This window comes from Podarcis muralis, chromosome 11 (genome assembly GCF_964188315.1).
Source record: "Podarcis muralis chromosome 11, rPodMur119.hap1.1, whole genome shotgun sequence".
NCBI classification, from domain to species: Eukaryota; Metazoa; Chordata; class Lepidosauria; order Squamata; family Lacertidae; genus Podarcis; species Podarcis muralis.
Genome location: NC_135665.1, coordinates 20,429,256 through 20,451,051, shown reverse-complemented (window position 1 = coordinate 20,451,051; position 21,796 = coordinate 20,429,256). Strand labels below are relative to the sequence as shown.

The window sequence follows — 21,796 nt, the reverse complement described above, 5'->3', positions numbered from 1 at the left end:
AATGGTGTTTCCGTGTGCTCTAGTTTCTGTCACAGTGTTCCGTTGCATCAGAAGCGGTTTAGTCCTGCTGGCCACATGACACGGAAAGCTGTCTGTGGACAAATGCTGCCTCTCTCTGCCTGAAAAGTGAGATGAGCGCTGCAACCCCATAGTCACCTTTGACTGGACTGGGGTCCTTTACCTTTACCTTCCCTGACCAAAGTGCCCACGGTAATCTCCTTGAAACCAAGGAGGCATCCACAGGAGGAAATGTTGTAGTAATTGGTGATTTCAATTACCCTCACGTAGACTGGCTAAATGTGTGTTCCAGGACCAGTCACAACAAAGAGGCAACATTTCTAGACTGTGCCCTGAAACAGGGGATAGTGGAATTGAGCAGAGAGCCGGTAACACTCGCCTTAAATTGTATTCTTCCAGTCTGTAGATATTTTGCAGGTGGGATCTCATACTGGCAAATTCAGGTTGCACAATTCAAGTAGAATTTCTGCTTTTGTGCCGCAAAGCAAAAAGAAAACTCGCTTCTAAAAAAAATGGACTTTTTTTCAGTAAGAAAAGTGATGAAATAACATTGCTTTGCACAATGTCATATAACTTCACTGACTTAAGGTAGTAGCCTCTTCCACATATATATTTTTTTAATTCTTTATTGATTAAAAATATACATATCTATACAAACATTATATGCTATCTCTTTACAGATGAAGAAAAAGAAAATTATGTAGAGAATAGAAAATTTCTACAGGAACAAAAAAGAGGAAAAGAAAAAAATAAAGAAATAACAAAGATACGAAGGGGAAAAAATCAAAAGAGGAAAAGAAAAGACAACATTATTTACACAATAAAAGTGTTCATCGACACAATCCTTCCCATCCTTCTCATTATACTGTAATATATCCACATATTTTCTAAGTGAATTCTACATGTTAAGTGTGTGTTAATAGCAAGCCTGAAGTTCCTTCGCTCCTTCTCTCTGCAGCACAGTCCATTCTAATAATTCCGCAGCAGTTGGAGCAGGAGAAAGGGAATTTTCATTCAAACCATCACGTTTCCCCATGATGAACTTTAGGAAAATTTCTGCGTTCACTTCTAAATATTGTTCTTGCATACACCTGTCTCCCACACTTCCCAAACAATGCAGTTGACCAATCAGCTTCGCGGGAGCACTGTGAATTCACTTTTGTTGATATGTAGCTAGGCAACAGGTCAGTGACAAAAGAGAACTTGCCATTTCTGTAGCAACGCAAGATGCTAACGTACTAATTTCTTAAATAAGAAAGGATATGCTAAGACCTAGCACTTTGTTTCTGCTTATTCCTCGGTGTGCACAAAGGAATCATTATGTGGGAGTTTAAGTACTGAGATTTTAAGGTAAGAACAAGGATCAAAGAGAAGAAATGTAACTACCGGGAGATCAGCTCAATAAAAAATATCTCTGTTTTGGATGAGGTTGAACTATTGATCCCAACGAACCTCTTTTAATAGGTATAGCATGTTCATAGCATAGGATTTATTTTATTTGACCAATATGTATATAATGCTTGATTATAAAAATAATAATCTCTAAGCAGTTTGCAACTAATGAGAGGTTTACTCCATTGCAATAAATTAAATTGCAAAGTTGAGATTCCTGGTATTTTAATAGGATCATTGGTATCTATCTCATGAAGTAATATAGGAAAACTATTTGAGGGCTTTCATGTTTTATTAATGATCAAAAGGGAGTTATTATTATTATTATTATTATTATTATTATTATTATTATTATTCACTTTGCCACGCCAGAGGAAGCAGCACCGGCTCCTAGTAACTTTCAGTGCCAGATGTAACAAATAGAAAAAATAAAGCATTCTACTAATTATTTTTAAATGTAATCCTGATCATATTAAGTTAGTGCAAAATACAAAACTTCATTTTTGACCACTATGTAACCTGAAACATGCCATTGCCTTTTCAATGGTAAAAAAGTTATAATACGATCACATTTGAATGGCATGAAAATATAAGCTGATAAACAAATGTTTCACCATATTCACAGTGCTCATAATCATCAGAATTAGAACTAACAGCTCTTTGAAAGCGAACTCTGACAATTCTGTCCACTGGATGTAACTGTAACGATTTCCAGGGACATATTTTTCCTAGAAAAGCCAGATACCATATATTTGAACATCATGCTAAATTTCCCCTATTATTTGTTTCATTTTATACTGCCATGCATAACATATTCTGAGATTATTAAGAAGACTAGCTAAATGATTATTTACAGTGTGTATATTTGTTTCCTTTCATATTGCTGTGAATATTTGGAAATTATTAAGAGGACTTCATAAATGATTATTTACAGTGTACACAGCAAGCAGATCCAACACACACACACCATTTCTTCGTTAGATATTTAGCAATTAAGTCTTTTTGTTTGTAGTCTGAAGAAGAACAGTTTGGCTTCTAACCAGATGAAGTTGTTTATTTTTGGCAAATATGGATTTTCATTTAATACACCATGCACAATCTTGGTTGCATCCCTTAATGAAAGTCACAGCAGATGGAACTATGATATACTTCTCTCTAAAACCTCAGATTTTAATGAGGTGCTGCTATCTGAGGAACTGCAAGGCAGGAAACAAGGGCCCTTTTACAGTGATGAAAATTAGGAGCAAAGTAGAAGTTGCCTGCAGTGAAACTGTCAAGGCTTAGTGGGGATGACTGAAGATATCTCTGCACCACACATGATCAAATTCAGAAAACCCATAAGAACAAGAAACATTACAGGAGACTCAATCAGTGACCTCCATGATGTAAGAGGCATGTAACATGGATGGTTAAACCTTTTGATGTCATCACAGAGGTGGTTGTTGTTGTTGTGGTGGTGGTGGTGGTTGTTGTTATCGTTGTTGTTATCATCATTGTTGTTGTTGTGCCCTGCCCATCTGATTCAGTTGCCCCAGCCACTCTGAGTGGCTTCCAAGAAATACAAAAGCATGATAATGATAATGATAATAATTTATTTATACCCCGCCCATCTGGCTGGGATTGCTCAGCCACTCTGGGCGCTCCCAACCAAATATTAAAAACACAATACAGCATTAAACATTAAAAACTTCCCTAAACAGGGCTGCCAGGTATCTTCTAAAATTCATATAGTTGTTTATTTCCTTGACATCCGATGGGAGGGCGTTCCACAGGGCAGGCGCCACTACCGAGAAGGCCCTCTGCCTGGTTCCCTGTAACCTCACTTCTCGCAGTGAGGGAACCGCCAGAAGGCATCAAACATTAAAAATACCAAAATGGAGAGAACTCCGGCAATTCATGTGATCCACGAATCCCTACTCTGCCGTAGAAGAAACACAATATCACTTTGAGTCATCCCCTCACCCTAGCAAAACTGCATTCCTTCCTTTATGGAACTTCCAAGTCAGTTCTGACAATGGCCAATAGTGTCACACTTGTCCTTTTTCTTGTCTAAACATTGCTTAAAAACAAAATTAACAGCATGTATAAAAGAACAATATACAGCCGAACCTTGAAAGTTGAACAGAATCCATTCCGGAAGTCCATTCGACTTCCAAAATGTTTGAAAACCAAAGTGTGGCTTCTGATTGGCTGATTGGAAGCTATTGCAGCCAATCCGAAGCTGCGGAAGCCCCATCGGACATTTGGCTTCCAAGAGAACGTTCAAAAACCAGAGCACTCACTTCCAGGGTTGCGGCTTTCAGGAGCCAAAACGTTCAAGAACTAAGCTGTTCAAAAACCAGGGTACGACTGTAATTATTTTGATGGGTCTAAATAGAGATTTCAGTCTTTCTCAGCAACCCGCAGGAAATGATTAAAATAATCAGAGACCTTTCAGCAAGGCCTTATTGTATCTTTAGCTACATCTCATGATCTGAAAAATCAAAGCAGCAAAAATGAAGTTATACTGGGCTGGGCCAAACATATTTTTCCAGAGAGGAGAGGTACTGGCTAATGTTTGTTTGATTATTTGCCAGTGTGGAAAATCTGGACCTCTGAAGCTTGTGAAGTCATATTGATGTATCTGCCGATAAGCAACAAGAAACCAATAAATTTCCAAAAACAAAAGGAAGGAATCTAAAGGCAGCAATACAAATTTTTCACAGTTGAAGCTGAAGGGTTTGTTTGTTTGTTTGTTTGTTTGAAGGTGCTTCTGTGCAGTGATATAATATGATACTCCTAAAACACTTTAAGAACTTGGTTGTTCTTCCATTCTTTAGTCTGAAGGCAGGTAAGGTGAATCCCCACTTAGGCAGGGATTATGTTCCGGTACCACACAAACATAAGTGAAATTTGCAAAAGTAGGGAGCACCCTCTAAAAACCTTTAAATGATCTCTCTGCTCCTCTCACTCCACTCCAGATAAAAAATACTGCAACTAAAATATCCACAACTGGAATTGAAACTCTGGGGCTGGCAGGAGGCTGGAGGAAGTGTAGGAACGCTGTTGCTGCTGCACTACAATGGTGCTGTGGTCAAACCACTGAGCCTCTTGGGCTTGATGATTGGAAGGTCAGCGGTTCGAATCCCCACGAATCCCCACGACGTGCAGTTTGAAAGCACACCAGTGCAAGTAAATAAATAGGTACCCCTGCAACAGGAAGGTAAACAGCGTTTCTGTGCGCTCTGGTTTCCATCACAGTGTCCCGTTGCACCAAAAGCAGTTTGGTCCTGCTGGCCACATGACCCGGGAAGCTGTCTGTGGACAACCGCCAGCTCCCTCGCCCTTAAAGCGAGATGAGTGCTGCAACCCCATAGTCGCCTTTGACTGGACTTAACCATCCAGGGGTCCTTTACTTTTTTACTTTTACAATGCTATTAGACATGGAGGCTGAGCAGCCTAAACAAAGCCCCGCTGTATCACCAGTCTCTTCTCTGCTCTCACTGAAGCCCTCTTTCAGCTATGGGGAGGGTCTCCCCACAAGCCATGAGGACATAGCTGTCAACTTTTCCCTTTTTTTAAGGGAAATCCTATTCAGAATAAGGGACTTTCCCTTTAAAAAAGGGAAACGTTGACAGCTATACATGAGGACCCTCCAGCAATCTCTCACCATTTCCTGATATGAATGTAATTATTTCCCAGCGCCATGCGTTTACACAGTCGCACACAAGTAGGGGGTTGCCTGCATTCTTTTCAAGGGGCTTTCCCTAGCAAAATTCCTATTGAATATAAATCAAAATGGATTGCGGCACTGTGGCTTATCTAATTACTTAGCGGGCTCGACGACGTGTCTTTCAACCCAAATCTGTGTTAAAAGGACGCAGGACTGACAGATGGATTTTTGTGAAGCATTTATACCTGGTGGGATCCTGAGAGATGGAGGAAGAGAGAACCTCTTTTTTACAGATAATTTTTTTACAGATCAATGGAGGAAAAAAACTAAAGAGCCCTCACGTGTATGTACATGAGTTTTATATCCAAAGACATCCATGAAGCAAACAAAAGAATCCTTTTCCTGTGGAGTTTTCCCTCACATGAAATCTATACATTTTAGCCGACTGTCATATTTCCTCTCGCCCCTAAGCACTTGACCGAACCATTAGGATTACTGCTTAGAGAAAAGGTTACTCTTGGAGATTAGTGAGAACCATATTGTGAGAGACTTTGAAAAGATTAATGGAAATTTAAACCACAGGAGAGCTCTTCCTCATAGAATTTTTTTCTTGAAATGTAGATGAACTAAATTTGGATTAGTTGCTCTTCGGTTGTGAGATATTACATATGAAGTAGCGCCTTCTGGCAGCATCTAGATGAGCTTCTGTATTTCTATGCATTGTCTTATTTGGATCCAGATAGTCCATTACATTGAAATTTATTTTCATTAAAAGCACATGGTTTATGAATTAAGGCCATCGCGGAGGACTGCCGATGGCTCAAGCATTGTCCAAAAAAAGAATGATGACCCATATTTGGCTACCGCTTGCTTTTGTCTTCACGTTCAGAAAGAAAGCTACACTTTGTCATGCCTTTTATAGAGAAAAGTTAATTTACTTTTAAAAACCTTATACGCTTTCTAGTTGACGGGGAACATGATGGAGGGTTTCAGATTTACGGATGTGAACTTACAGGACATTTCCAACTTGGCAGAAAGGAAAAGAGACCAAATGGTGTAATCCCCCAAATAAGGCATAAATCTATTATGAAACGTATCCAGCAGAGATCTTGGAAGTCCAACAAGAGGCTATATTGTTAACAGGTTGTTTATGGTTTCTCTTCTTGACTGATTCATAGCTTGACTCATTCAACATTCTTTACCCCAGAGCCTGCATTACTGCTTGAAATTATTGTAAAGGGGAACTGCTTGATCATCCATGATACACATCTATCCATGGAAAATGGACTGGTGGAGAAAGCCTTAGCTGGGTGAAACACAGGTAATGTTCCCAGATACTCCTTTCCCATGACCCTCTAGTAAGCTTTGCCTTTTCTTTCTCCGTGACATGAAAAAGGTTTCACTTGCTCACAATTATCTGGGGCCTCCTAAAAAAAGTTTGGGGTACATTCAAGTTGCGTTACTACTTACTGAACCACTATTATTTTACCGTTATTACAACTACTACAGCAGCCGTCGAGGGCAAGAAGGATAGTTCGCCACGATGTGCAAATGCTTTAAACATATCATTCGCTTCCTAAGGATACTGCAAATGGCAACCCACTAGAAAATACTTAAGCCACACATTCTGGTATCTAGCTAGCAGTGGTCCATCAGTGGAATTGCTGTGGAGGAACTAGCAATGTTTTCCATGACAGGAAAACATTGCAAATTAAGGAACACTGGTGTATCAATTTGTATCAACAATTCCAGGAGATCAACTCTTCAAAAAGACATATACAGTGGTACCTCAGGTTAAGAACTTAATTCGTTTTGGAGGTCCGTTCTTAACCTGAAACTGTTCTTAACCTGAAGCACCACTTTAGCTAGTGGGTCCTCCTGCTGCTGCTGTGCCGCCGGAGCATGATTTCTGTTTTCATCCTGAAGCAAAGTTCTTAACCCGAGGTACTATTTCTGGGTGAGCGGAGTCTGTAACTTTAAGCATCTGTAACCTGAAGCATATGTAACCTGAGGTACCACTGTACATATGAGAAGGAAATATTATACAAATATGTGTGTGTGTGTAATGTTTTGACTGTTAGTTGAAACAACTTCACGGTTATATGGTTTACGTATCCTCCAACATTTCTCCAATGAGAATAGGGATGTCCTGTTCCATAACAACAACAACAACAATAATAATATATTTAATTTATTTATACCCCACCCATCTGACTGGGTTGCCACTCTGGGTGGCTTCAAACATATATAAATACGTAATAAAACATTAAACATTTTTAAAAACTTCCCTGTACAGGGTGGCCTTCAGATGTCTTCTGAAAGTTGTATAGTTACTTATCTCCTTGGCTTGGGTGGGTCACATAACTCCATAGCCTCCAACATTTCTCCAATGAAAACAGGGACACCCAGGGCTTTTTTTTTGTGGCCGGAACTCACCGGAACTCAGTTCTGGCACCTCTCAGGTGGGTGCCATTGCTTTTATAAGATGACAAGGGAAGCAGGACTTTCCAAGATCAAATAAGAAACCAGGACAGGTTCTGTAAATCCAGGACTGTCCCTGGAAAATAGGGTCACTTGGAGGGTCTGACTTACGAATTCAGGCAAATGCAATAGACAAATGTTTTAGTAGCTACTGTGCCTTCTCAGTGTTAAGGACAGGATTTACTTTGTCTTATTATTACCGGTGTTTCATTTCTTTTGTCTTGTACAGAATCAACTTAATGTAACACATGTGGCTGTACAATGTGGCAACACCAATAGTTATTGCTATGAATGCAGAATAAAAAAAAAATGTTTGGAAGAATGACAGTGAGGTGACCGACAAAAACCACGCAAAAGCACAATCCTATACATGCTTACTCAGAAGTAAGCCCCACAGTGGTGAGTGGGGCTTACTCCCAGGTAAGTGTGTACAGATTGCAGCTGAAATGTTATATATGCAGAAATGCTCGACATAAAATTATTGCATTTGGCTACACTAGTTATTTTACTCTTTCTCTCTCTCTCTTTAAAAAAAATATGTTTTAAAACAATTAAACATCTGCCTACAACTTACCATGTTTTTATATACATATTCCTCCTATTTTTTCCCCAGGATTTAAAAAAATAGACACTAAAAAAATAGTAAAACAGAAAAAACACCACAAAAAGGCAACATTGCTGGGAGTGTTAGAACATTGCAAATGTGCTCAGATCTATCACAGCTGCCCTCTGTTTTAGGATCTTGTACCTCTTTATCCCAGAGAACTTCATTGTTTTTAAAGGAACAACAGGTCAACCAAAAGACAACCACAAAGTCCAAACAAGAAACACTACATAAATCCAGACATCCTGTTAATGGAACATTGTTGACTTCATGGAAACGGCTTTAATGAAAAAGACTCTGAGCAAGCACAATAAAACACTGCCCAATGCTGGAAAAGTCCTTGCTAATATCTCCACCAGCTCGTCTTTAAGACAGGCTTCAAAATCCACTGTTTCAGATCCTTCCATGCTCTTGTCAGGAGTGGGTTTAAATTCTACCCTTAAAACAAGCGCTGGGAAGAAGAGGCCGGGGACTGTGGTGGTATCAAAACGATCAAGTACTGGGGGCAGGTCTCAGGATCAGTGGGATCGGCCCGTCATTCCCCCGAGAAGACCTGTCTTCAGGATCTGCCATATCTGTGGCAAAGAGTTTGGGTCACAATCTCTTCCTATCCACGAGCCAAAATGCCTGGAGAAGTGGCAGATAGAAAACGATAAGCTGCCCAAACATCTCAGAAGACCACCGCCCGTTCAACCTCAGGCTCTTTCTGGAGGATCTCTCGGTACGATGGCGGAAAACGCAGCAGCTGCTCAAAGTTACAAGCTGCTACCCTGTGAACACTGTGGCCGTACTTTTCTTCCAGATCGCCTTGCTGTACACCAAAGGAGTTGCAAACCGAAAGCCAGTTCAGGTCCTTCAAGCTACAGCTCCTCTAAATCACATAGATCCACTGGGCCTGCATCTTCCACCTCAGACAAGGTAAATTAGAAGGCATCACACCTACGAAAAAAGCAAAATTGTTTCCTGTGCAAATTCCACCTTGACATTCCAGTGCTGTTGAAGTTAATGGTAAAACCTTCACTATTGACTTCAATCAAGCTAGGAGATCATTTCAGAGACTATAAATGAGTGAGTAGCCTTAAACAAGCCTAAGGTGATGCCAGGGTTACTTTCCATGTTCTGAATAAGTTATCAGCAGAAATGCAGACTTCATTGTAAGCACATTGCTTGTATAAGAAAAACATCGCAACCATGGTTTTTGTAGTGGTGGTAGCAGTGATTTAATTAACATGAAGTTCAGTGTTTATATAAAACATATTAGACATTTTTGGCTTCTAAAATGCTATAGATAACGACGGAACGATGTTCAAGTTTAAGGTTGGTGGCTTAACTCAAGTTTGCAACGCAGCACAAATATAGGCAAGCAGATGGCACAGATTTTCTACTGACACTCATGTAGAAACCATAATTAAAACAAAAAAGCACTTAGAGCCATACCAACATATAATTCTGCTTGTGAAAGGACCCATGAAATCCTTTTCATATATTCTGAATGTTGGTTTAATGGATGTGGACAGATGCTTGCAGTTCTCGTCCTACGGAGTTTGCAAGGAATCCTTCACCTCAGCTTGCCCTCTAATTGTGATTTATTTATGGGAATTTGGGGGATAAAATATATTTGTCAAGCAGCCGATATGAATAAAAAGGCTGCGAGCATCTGCTAAGTGCTATAAATTCAAAGAATCCATCCCCTTGGAGTACAGGTTTTTACTTTGCATCTCTCTTAGGTTGAATTAACATGTGCAAAGTCGAACAGCATTAGATACTTTTGTGGGAGTTACTCATTTGTACACAAATAGTGTACAAATGGACATTACATGAAGGACACTGCTGAGTGAATTCAAGAAGGTACCTCAACATCGTTTGTTGCTTGGCTTTCTAGTCAGAAAGAAGTTGTAATTCTTCTTGTCGTGAGCCAAGGCAGAGAGGACTAAACTTTGGCCGTGTTCTTCGTAGCAACAATTCATGATGTATTGTTATGTTTCATATATTTCTGGTCTTCTCTTTGTGGTTATTAGCCACTTTTATAACAAAAAAGGTCAATACTATATGGGAGGGAATATGGAAGACAAAGAAAAAGCAAAAAAATAATCTGAGTAATACAATATCCTGTAATTTTAAATCTGAAAGTGACGAAGAAGAAAACTGGACTCAGATGTTAACCAACTCCCCCATTTTTAATTGCTGTAACCTTCCCAAAAATTTGGCCCAAGAATCTACAGATAATTCACAGCTATCTATTAATTACTGGCAATTCTTTATGTAATTAGGGGGCAATTGTCAACAAGATGAGGGCATAACACTACATTTCTTCCACCCACCCATCTTGGTGCATGCGTTCATACAAAGTTCATGTAGTAGCAACATCCTAGGATATAGTTGTTAAATTTATTTGCTTATCATAACTATTTTTTAATGTAAGCTTTTTAAAGTATGGCAGGACTAAAAAGGAGTTTGAGGGCTTTCGGGAGGGGCTTTTGAACAAAAGACTTACTGAAGTATTTCATTGTAGGCAAACTATTGAATTATGGCATATGACAATAAGAATTTGTCTCCCTTGGCATTTTCTTGCAATACTTGCATTTCCTTTGTTTCTTTTCTCTGAACCTTCTCATGGGATTAGCATCTTCATTGAAGTCAGCCAGACAAAACATTTGGGAAGGTGGCACAGCTATATTATAAATCTGAACCAACTTCAAACCAGTTTAAATGTCACGGCTTCCCATTAGAGGATTCAGGGAATTGTAGCGCTGCGAAGGAACTTGGTATGCCCTCAAAAACTGATAGCTTCCTTTGTGTGTCAATCAAGTTTGCATTTGTAGTATAGAATGCAGGAGAAAAGGAAAGACACTTACAACCAAACTCTCTTGAGCCATATTTACCCAAGTTGTTGAAGAACAGGCTCTATTCATCTATGGAGGTATAAGATTGATAGGCGTGAAAATGGAAACTGCCATTGGCCTTCCTCTACAAAGTTGGACTGAAGGGGACAAAAAATTAGAAAGGAAAGATAGTGATAGCATAGAGATGGAAGGGAATTGGGGCTAGTGAAGATCCTGGTTTGAGTTGAACAGAAAACATTGGGTATGTCTTTGCACATACACATTTCCATCCCATAAAGAGCAGGACTGAAGAGATGGCAGACCGTAACTTCCACAATGTATTTGGAAAGCCTGTTCTGAAGGATTCTCTAAAAGGGTCCCTCTGTAAAGAGAGTTGACGAGGTCTGGTCATAAGGATAATTATTGCTGTTCCTCTCAATTAAACAGGGCACAGTGCCCATAGCAGGACAATAAATTTGTCCCATTGTATTGTTATGCTAGACCTCATTTTCTTCTGATTCCCTCACCAAGTGTTTCCTGAATTGTAGAGTCAAGCCAGTTTGCCTGTAATGAGTTTGTTAGGCCAAAGTTGTTATTTTGTAATCCAATTGGTAATGGAATGAATGGGCTCATTTGGATTAACTAAGCCTGATTATATCTTCAGTAAACAGCCTAAGCCTCATAGACTTTGGCTGTGCAGGTCAGTTTTGATAGCCCTGTTCTCAAATCCGGCTTAGGACTGTATTTCTGCAAGGGAAATGTAAACAACCCTTAGACAGATAGTCTCAAAATCTAGTTCCACGCTACAAAGAAAGGGGGCACAGTTATTTTGTAGGGCATATTTCTCCATTTCCTGCATAAATCACAATTGCATGCTTTTGATGTCTTTTTCGTTGCTCTCTTTGTCCATATATGTTAAAAATTTCATTCTGAAATTTCATTGGTTGTATCTTGACTATCTATTGCTGCCATCTGCTGTCTTTTCCCTGTTCTATGTCTGTTTCCAAAATAAAAGCATATTTTGGCCTGTAGTCTTTACTCTGTCACTGCACAAAACCAAAGGTCCAAATCTTTTTCTACTTCAGTCTTTGCCAACCTGGTGCCTTCCATATGTTTTGGCCAACAACTCCAAATGTTGGCCAAAACGTCTGGAGGGCAAAGGTTGACAAAATCTGCTCTATGCTGTCATTAGAAGTTGAGCCACTGGATCCATGTTTTCCCGAAATATGAGGAGTGGGGGTGGGGCAGAGTTTTGAACCCTCTGTGCTTCCTATCCTTATCTCTGCACTTAATTTCCAGCATTTAGGTAAAGGTAAAGGGACCCCTGACCATTAGGTCCAGTCTTGACTGACTTTGGGGTTGCGGTGCTCATCTCGCTTTATTGGCCGAGGGAGCTGGCGTACAGCTTCCGGGTCATGTGGCCAGCATGACTAAGCCGCTTCTGGCGAACCAGAGCAGCTCACAGAAATGCCATTTACCTTCCCGCCGGACCAGTACCTATTTATCTACTTGCACTTTGACGTGCTTTCGAACTGCTAGGTGGGCAGGAGCAGGGACCGAGCAATGGGAGCTCACCCTGTCACAGAGATTCGATCCGCCGACCTTCTGATCGGCAAGTCCTAGGCTCTGTGGTTTAACCCACAGCGCCACTCGTGTCCCAATTTCCAGCATTATTTCATTGTTAAAACCTTTCATCAGGAGAAAAATAGTGTTGCACACCGCCCCGGTCCTTTGGAATGAGGGACAGTGGAGACTGTGGTGTCTCTATGATATATGGTTTCTTTACTCAAATATACAACCTGAGCCTATGATGGAGGGATTCACAGCATTAACACACCAAGAGGGCCTTGGATTCCAACAGAAATCAGGCATGGCTCTCGCTCCTTGGCTTTGCAGCCTGCTCCTTCCTTCCAGCTTCTAGCTCTCATCACTCAGCTCCCAACTCTTTGTCTTTCTAACGAACAGACAGTTGAGAGAGGGGGGCATACCTCTGTGTCCTCTGGCACAGAGCCACTTCCTTTATTACCTCAATGACCCATACTTATGCCAATAGTCCAGCTGTTCCAGGAACTGAATCCATGCTGGATGCAGGAATTAGAAGGGGCCCTGCCGTACAGCCTACCAACACCCCCCCCCCCAAAAAAATCTCATAACAATAGCTTTTGTGGTCATTCCATCCAATATGTCCAAAAGAAGAAAATAGTTTTAAGGGCATGCTTGGCCTGGTTACAGTGGGAGGCAAGTTGAATTATGTTTGCTTCTGTGTGTCAAAGAAAAGTGAGGAAATTGTGGTATAACATGCAAAGCCAGAGGGGGAAAAGATTCAGCAGTCAATGGAAAATCTTTTTTTCAGGTCATGTACCATATTGTTCCATCTCTTTCCTCTTTGTCTCTGCCGGAAGTGACAGGAATCAGGGGGTGGGGACAGCAACAGCAAGAGGAAGACTGGGCCCTGGAAGCTCTGGGGCTTGGCAGTGGGGCACATTGGAGCATGCCAATGCCTGACAGCAATGCCAACTCCATGTGCTGCCAATGGTTTAAACCATGCCTTATTGGGGTAGTATAGGTAAAGGGGCCCCTGACCATTAGGTCTAGTCGTGGACAACTCTGGGGTTGCGGCGCTCATCTTGCTTTATTGGCTGAGGGAGCTGGCGTACAGCTTCCGGGTCACGTGGCCAGCATGACTAAGCCGCTTCTGGCATACCAGAGCAGCACACAGAAACACCATTTACCTTCCTGCCGGAGCGGTACCTATTTATCTACTCACACTTTGACGTGCTTTCGAACTTCTAGGTTGGCAGGAGCAGGGACCGAGCAACAGGAGCTGACCCCGTCATGGGGATTCGAACCGCCAACCTTCTGATCGGCAAGCCCTAGGCTCTGTGGTTTAACCCACAGCACCACCTGCGTCCCTCTATTGTTGTAGTAGCATATACAACTTATCGGAACGGAGACTAAGAAATGAATAAACTCTCCCATTCTCCTTCTACTGAAAGGGAAACTTCCAGCCCATCACATTTTCTTCAGTTTTCCCATTCTGCCCTGGCCTCTAAAGGTTGGGGATTCCTGCAGAAGAAGAACTCGTGCCTTGCATTTATAAGATTCCAAATTGGCTCTTGAAATCTCAGCTAAAGGCTCTTTCGTACTTACACTAGGAAAGATCACATAAGTAAGCCCCTCAAGAATTGTTTCCAGTCACAATTGTGGGTACTTGTCTAGGTAGAACATGGTCCAGCTTAGTAGAAGTCATTCATCATACCCACCAAGTGCCCTGGGAAAAACGGGACACCCCATTTTTTCACGTGAGATCATGGTGGCCATTTTGGGTGCCACACTTATGCACCGCGGTCTCTCACCACAAAAAAGTACTTTTTTCTGGGGCGAGATCACAGCACAGGTCACATGACTCTCCCGGAAGACACGCATCCTCGTTTTTTATTTGAAAAATTTGGACGGTATGTCATTTATCATACTGTTTAAACAAGCACCCTCTGCAAACCATTATCCAGAAACAAGCTACACCTTTTTGTTTGTTTGTTTTTGCAATAACCCAAGAAGCTATGATCTTAAGTCCCTTTCTTAGCAACATTATCTTGAAGTTTGCCTGCCATCTCCAAAGTAAATTTCAAAGGACTATTTGTTCCTAAAGAGCCCGTTTGAAAGCTCTTAATATTAACCAATTCAAAACTAAATATAGTAACAGGTGTGAATTTTCTGCCAGGAATTCGCAACTGAATCCATATTTTTCAGGCACATTATTAAAATGTGTTATAAAGCATAAACACCCTGCATCTCCATCCTCCACTTTGTCAGTGGGATTCTTTCCAACAGCACAGACTGCTTGGGTTTTAAATGATTTTCTAAAATCAATTGCCTTTCTTTTAACTGAGCTTGTTGTCCACAGCCTGCATTTATACGGAGACCCCCAACCGTTATTTGCTACATTTGCGGCCGAGAGTATGGAACTCAATCCATAAGCATCCATGAACCACAATGTCTGAAAAAATGGCACATTGAGAATGATCAGCTGCCAAAACACTTAAGACGACCCGAACCCAAGAAGCCAGAGGTCGTATCCATAGGAGGTAAGTTACCATCTCAAAAGATAAACACAGAGACAGCAGGAGAAGGGGCAGTATAAACATCCGTGAAAACCTTGCACATTAATTTTTACTTTAACCGATCAAAGCTATGCCATTTACCTGGTTTCAAGTCTTTTCTCATTTAACAAAATCAATGGGATTTATAGTGTGGAAGTCAGCGTCTTGCTATTACAAGTTTCTGTCTGCGTTTGCATTATCAGCTTGCCAGCCGGAATCAGGGGTGTCAATATTTTTTTGAGGGGTGCACACCATTTGAATGGCAATGTCCATCAACCTTGGGGAGGCCCAGCCCCCCAAAATATTTTATTGAGGGGGGGGCAAAGAGACCTTGGCCCCTTGGAGATGGCTCCTATGGCTGGAACGATTCCCCCTCCAGCTGCATGCTGTTCTGGGGGTGCTCCCCCAAAACACCACCCGCAGCCAATTTTGGGGCATGTGTGGGGAAGCCCCATGATGCAAATGGAAGCCCTTGCACAGTGCTTCTGCTGGCAGGGGTTGTGAGGTGGATCCTGGCCTATATTGGCGTAGGCCTATTGGTTATACTCATTCACATGTTAGCATAACGCTTGGAGCCACTAAATTCTGTGGCACGTGGTCTTCCATCAATAGAGGTGCCACCAGGAAGCACTTGAGAGCAGAGGTTCAGAAGGGGCCCCAAATGCAACAGGACTGGACTGGCTAAGGCAACGGATTGAAGGGAGCTTAACCACATCACCATCGAAAAAGCACGCACACCCTGCCACAAAATAGTTATCTCTAGAGACTACAATTACCTAAGTGCACCTCGGCCCAGCACAGACCTTGAAAAGGTAGCTGATAACATCACCTCTGGAGAAGGTTTACATTGAATTGGTGTAAGCTTAAAAAACGTGGCAGTGTGCTGTAGGAATTGCTCCTTCTGGTAATAATGACTTTCCAGAGGCTTAGAGAGCCAGTGTGGTGTAGTGGTTAAGAGTGGTAGTTTCGTAATCTGGTGAACCGGGTTCGCGTCTCCACTCCTCCACTTGCAGCTGCTGGGTGACCTTGGGCTAGTCACACTTATTTGAAGTCTCTCAGCCCCACTCACCTCACAGAGTGTTTGTTGTGGGGAAGGAAGGGAAAGGAGAATGTTAGCTGATTTGAGACCCCTTCGGATAGTGATAAAGTGGGGTATCAAATCCAAACTCTTCTTCTTCTCTTCTTAGAAGCACTGCTTTTTTCTAGGGCGGGGGGAAGGTGCTGGTACTCACCAGCAAGCAGGGAAATGGGCCAGAACATGGGGAAGCGACATGGCCTGACATCAAGGCTGGGCGGTGAGGATGGGTTTGCTGCTTGATGTTCCCTCACCCACCCACCCACCCACCTATAATGATGATGATGATGATGATGATGATGATGGTGATGGTGATAATGATAATAATTTATTATTTCTACCCCACCCATCTGGCTGGGTTTCCCCAGCCACTCTGGGCTGCTCCCGACAGAATATTAAAATACAGAATATTAAAAACACAATAAAAACATTAAACATTAAAAACTTCCCTAAACAGGGCTGCCTTCAGATGTCTTCTAAAAGTCAGATAGTTGTTTATATCCTTGACATCTGGTGGAAGGATGTTCCACAGGGCAGGCGCCACTACCGAGAAGGCCCTCTGCCTGGTTCCCAGTAGCTTCACTTCTCACGGTGAGGGAACCGCCAGAAGGTCTTCGGAGCTGGACTTCAGTGTCTGGGCCGAACGAGGGGGGGGGGGAGACACTCCTAGAGAGCTGAGCGTTGCCGCCCAGGTGAAGAGGCCTCTGCTGCCCGGGTTTGGGAAGGAGGCAGCAGGGCTCCAGGACCCTCTCAGAGCATTGTGCCTCCTTCTCCAAGCCCAGAAAGCATTTGGCTAGCTTAGTAAAGGAGGTGCAATGCTCTGAAAGGGTCCAAGAACCCTTCCACCTTATTCCTCCCTCTCCCAAAATGGTGGCAGTGCTGTGTACCATTGTGTACCCTTCAGAAAAAAGCACTGCTTAGAATTGGATGGTTTTCAACTTTCCTCATTCTAGCATTTGGAAAAGGAACACCTAGAATTTAAATTCAACAGAGTATATAATCATTGATGGATTTAATAGTGGATAATTGATTTTAATGGTTATAGTAAAATATGCAGGGATGTAAGATATGTAAAATGAGCCATGGAAAGAGAAGAAGGGAAGTCATTGGATATTTTAAAGTTTGTAAAATGTTTATTTGAAATTGTAAAGCAGAAAAGTTAATAAAAGTTATTATTAAGAAAAGTGAAAGAGGAACATCTAGATAACTAGATGTTGGACTCGGCTACATTGGACTGCAAGAAGATCAAACCTATCCATTCTTGAGGAAATCAGCCCTGAGTGCTCACTGGAAGGACAGATCCTGAAGCTGAGACTCCAATACTCTGGCCACCTCATGAGAAGAGAAGACTCCCTGGAAAAGACCCTGATGTTGGGAAAGATTGAGGGCACAGAGGATGAGATGGTTGGACAGTGTTCTTGAAGCTACCAGCATGAGTTTGACCAAACTGCGGGAGGCAGTGGAAGACACGAGTGCCTGGAGTATTCTGATCCATGGGGTCACGAAGAGCGGACACAACTAAATGACTAAACAGCAACAACACTGGCAAAGAGAAATCGCTTTATACACGTTATTTATGCATTCTAACTCTGTGACACCAGATGGCACTGTGGAGTTCCGTTTTTGCCAACCCAATTTCTCATACAGTGGTACCTCGGGTTAAGTACTTAATTTGTTAAGGAGGTCCGTTCTTAACCTGAAACTGTTCTTAACCTGAAGCACCACTTTAGCTAATGGGGCCTCCTGCTGCTGCCGCGCCGCCGGAGCACGATTTCTGTTCTCATTCTGGAGCAAAGTTCTTAACCTGAAGCACTATTTCTGGGTTAGCAGAGTCTGTAACCTGAAGCGTCTGTAACTTGAAGCATATGTAACCCGAGGTACCACTGTACAAAGTTTGCAACCCGTTTAATGCTTCTTTGATGTGTATCTAGATCCAGCCTTTCAAGCCTTTGTATAGATCAGGGACGCCAGAACAACGTTGCTAAGCCACAAGCTGTTTTTGTAATATTTGCATTGCCCCACACTGTTCGAAAGCCACTCGATCATCTGGCTGCACATTTGTAACATCCTTCGCTTACCAGTACATTCAGTGGGTGCTTCTCCCACAGCAGGAATGAAAAGCAGAGCAAACCAAAATGATACTTAAAAATGTAAGCATGTTTCCCATGATTACTGTGATTAACACCAAAACAATGAAAACTGCAGAGGTATCCGAAACTTTGGAGAACTAAGTAACAAAATCTTAGACAGGTTTTACAACTGTATCATCCACCCAGCCCCTCAAGGCCTCTGAATACGAGTGAAAATCTGTGGCAGATTCCACTCTTACATATCAAAAGCCAACTATGGGTTTGTCCTGGGATTCCATCTTAGCTGGGATCCCCCTGAAACTCTATGAAATGCCTTATATAAACTGGTTGCTATTTTAAAAATGCTTTGCAACGATCACAGGGAGCCCGTTCTCTGTATCAGCTACAACTACCATCAACCCCAGTCAGTGGACAGAGTTTTTAAAGTGGAGGAAAGTGACCAGCAAAGAAAGAGTTAAGCCTCCCCGTCTCCATCATAAAGCACTTTCCCCCAAAAGTATATATATATTTTTGCAATGGAGAAGTAGCCGTCAGGCTAATGTGGCTGCAATGTAATGTGCAGTTTGGCCCTGAATGTTCCAAAGTATATAGAGAACACATTCATTTCCTGCAAATGAGAAGAATACTTGCTTCAGCCAAAAAAGGAACTCCAGTTGGTGAAAAGGAATATTAGGAACAGACGCATTAAGAGATCTAAGGCTTACTCTCATATGAAGCATTGAATGTGAATCACATTACAGCTCTCGGGGTTCTTATGGAAAAATCTGTATTTTTACTTGTCATATAAACAATGGAGTCACGTGTGTGTGTGTGTGTGTGTGTGTGTGTGTGTGTGTGTGTTTTAAAAGTACTAGTTTTAAACAGATTTGGGCTCAGTCACTTGCATGCAAAATATAGATAAAACTTTCTAGGGCTTCCCCCCCCCCCAGCTCAGTTCCGGCACCTCTCAGGTGGGCACTGTTGCCATTATAATAAAACAAGGGAGGTGTTCCTAGTGAGTTCTGGCACCTCTTTTTCTAGAAAAATAGAGCAGGTTGCTCCCTAAAGTACCATACCTTTTGGCAAAGGAAAACTATTCGCTGTTTCAAATAAAGCTCTATAATTTTTTCACTATGCACTGCCAAGGAGGATTATATAGTAAGGTGTGGAAGCTGTTGGTGTGAACTTATACAGTTGCTGTACAACCTCAGTTCGAGGTAGCTTGCTGAAAAGGAAAGGGGCTTGAAACCCATTTTAAGGCAAAAAGAGAAAGCAGGGGTTTGGATGCAAATTAGCCCATTTGAAATGCCCCGAATCTCTTGCCTTAATTGCAGATTCTGGGGTGAAAATGGACTTAAATTGAGATTTTTGCCTGTCTGGGTCTTTGTGGGAGCTCCCCTCGAAGTTACAATGAAAGCAGCTTTGAAAAATGAAACAAAATTGGATCGCTGACCCTAAGAACAGCCCTGGGAGGGCATAATGAAGTATATAGAACACTCTGTGCTTTTCTCTTCCATCTCTCCGGTCAGTTCCCATTGGCTTATTAGGCAGCATTTGCAAGAAGGCCAAGTGGTGAAACTCACTGATATTTAAGTGTAGGAAAATGTGTTAATAATTAGCTAAGAATGTGTAACACAGCACATGCTGAAATGCTTTCTCCGTACATGCAAGATGATTCAGTTTGTAGTTAACTTTATTTGACCCCTGAGACAATAAGCAGAGTTTTGGTGGGTTTTCGCTCTCATAAGGACTGTGATTTAGTTAAAACTGAAAGGCTCAGTCAACAGGTATTTCCTGAAAATATTTTCCATGCAAGTGGAGTATGGCTCTCCAGAATGAAAACTGATATTTTCTCTTCTTAATTTTCCAGCCAAAGGTTACTATGATCTGGATGCTTTAAACGAGTCTGCCTGGCAAAGCGCCCAGGCCCAGTTAGTTCCATGCAATATTTGTGGTCGTACCTTCCTGCCAGACAGGCTGATCGTTCACCAGCGCTCATGTAAGCCGAAGACACCGAAATAAAATGTTCCTCCTTTCAAGCCAAAGTTTTTAAAGAACAAGACTCTTCTCTGACCTAGAGGTCAGAGGTCTCAGCAATGAAGAATCATAGCACTATGTCGAATCAAGTTCCAAAAATGACCTGTGTACAATTAACTGAATATTGATTATGTAGGTGAAATATGGACATGCCATTTCTAACAGTGTTTTGCAGCAGTGGTATTGACCACGCGGTCCATAAGGATGATGGGAGTTCAACTTCTCCGGCGTTCTTCAGAGCAGACCGTGGCCTTAAGACTTCACAGTGAATACCATTGTTTCTCGGACACACTCTGTTATGAAGTGGCTATGCCTTTTCAGACCCAAGAGTTAGTAAATCATGTTTAAGAATACTTCTTTTTACTGAGGATGTTTCCATTCAAAGGCCCTATCTGCAGCAAAATGAGGACAATAAAAGCTTTGGTAGGCTTCTTCAAAAGTGGGCATTCCATGTGTTTTGAAGACTAATATCTCCAATCTTGTTTCTCAGGTATTGACTCTGTAATGTTAGTGTTAAGTTGTGGGCGAACATATCAGACGACACAGCGATTCTTTAAACAGCTCTTCTTTATGCTGAGGCCAGAACTGAACTGAGCTGAAGGGCTCAGTCAGCCTGCTTATATAGAGCTCCAGTACCTTGTTACTGTAACAACTTTCTAAAACTATCCAATCACTGAACGTCACTTTCAATCCTTCATTTGCATACAAACTATCCAATCAATCACTGAACGTCACTTTCGATCCTTCATTTGCATAACTATCTACAGTATCCCCCTGCTGGCCCAGGGTGAGAACTTCAGTACATAACAGTTAGAGTTTACAGGCATCCATCCAGTCTTGTCTCCATAATATGAAGGTGCTTGGGTAATGGTCACATTTTCCTCCAATCCCTGTGACAAGATTTGAATGTCAGCTTTGAGGCTCTAGTACTCAAGTTCAGTCCTGGCACCCATCTTATTTGCAGGATATGGAGAATCTTGGAAATGTGTTCCCTTCCCGCAAAGAACTGCAGGCAGGGTTGGCCCAACCATGAGGCAAGGTGAGGTGACCGCCTTGGGCGGCAGGTTCCACAGGGGCAGGACATGTGGACTCCAAGGAATGCATTGCTTACTACTGTGGTGGCACCTACAGCTGCATCGTGCTCATTGGAGACCAGATCTGCCTCCTCCTCAGTAGCCGCTGCTGTGCCTTCTCTACAATGGCCTCTCAGCATATAGGAGGCACTGCTGGTCTCTTCCCACCCCTAGAGAAGAAAGGGAGAGGGGCTGCTCTCTGGGGTCTGCATCTACCACACATGATTCAAAGCGGCCCTCCTCACGACGGTCTTTGATTCCCACTTCAACCACCGGGTAAGGTTGATTTGAATCCCTGCCCACGTTATCGATCTTTATTCCCCGTTGTTCCCAATGTAGGGCTCCACTCACTCCTTCTTCCTGAGTGGGTTTGTGTGCAGTGTTGTGGCTCACCTCAGGAGCCAAAATGTCTTGGGCCAGCCCTGAGAGCAGGTCCTACCCATTTCTCTACTTCCCAGGTTGTTCACAACTCA

General features: G+C 42.2%; 1 protein-coding gene across 2 annotated transcripts; it reads left to right on the top strand.

Annotated features, from left to right (window-relative positions):
• The first annotated feature begins 712 nt into the window (after window positions 1-712).
• Window positions 713-21,545, top strand: ZNF475 (zinc finger protein 475). Of its 2 annotated transcripts, XM_077936107.1 has the most exons (6): window positions 713-1,368; window positions 6,270-6,383; window positions 7,773-7,963; window positions 8,157-9,065; window positions 14,874-15,054; window positions 20,084-21,545. In XM_077936107.1, the coding sequence occupies exons 4-6, from the start codon at window positions 8,418-8,420 to the stop codon at window positions 20,233-20,235; spliced, it is 981 nt and encodes a 326-aa protein (XP_077792233.1). In that variant the 5' UTR covers window positions 713-1,368; window positions 6,270-6,383; window positions 7,773-7,963; window positions 8,157-8,417; the 3' UTR covers window positions 20,236-21,545. The 2 variants fall into 2 exon arrangements, with proteins under 2 accessions (XP_077792233.1, XP_028604971.2); XM_028749138.2 differs by lacking the exon at window positions 7,773-7,963.
• Window positions 21,546-21,796: the final 251 nt, after the last annotated feature.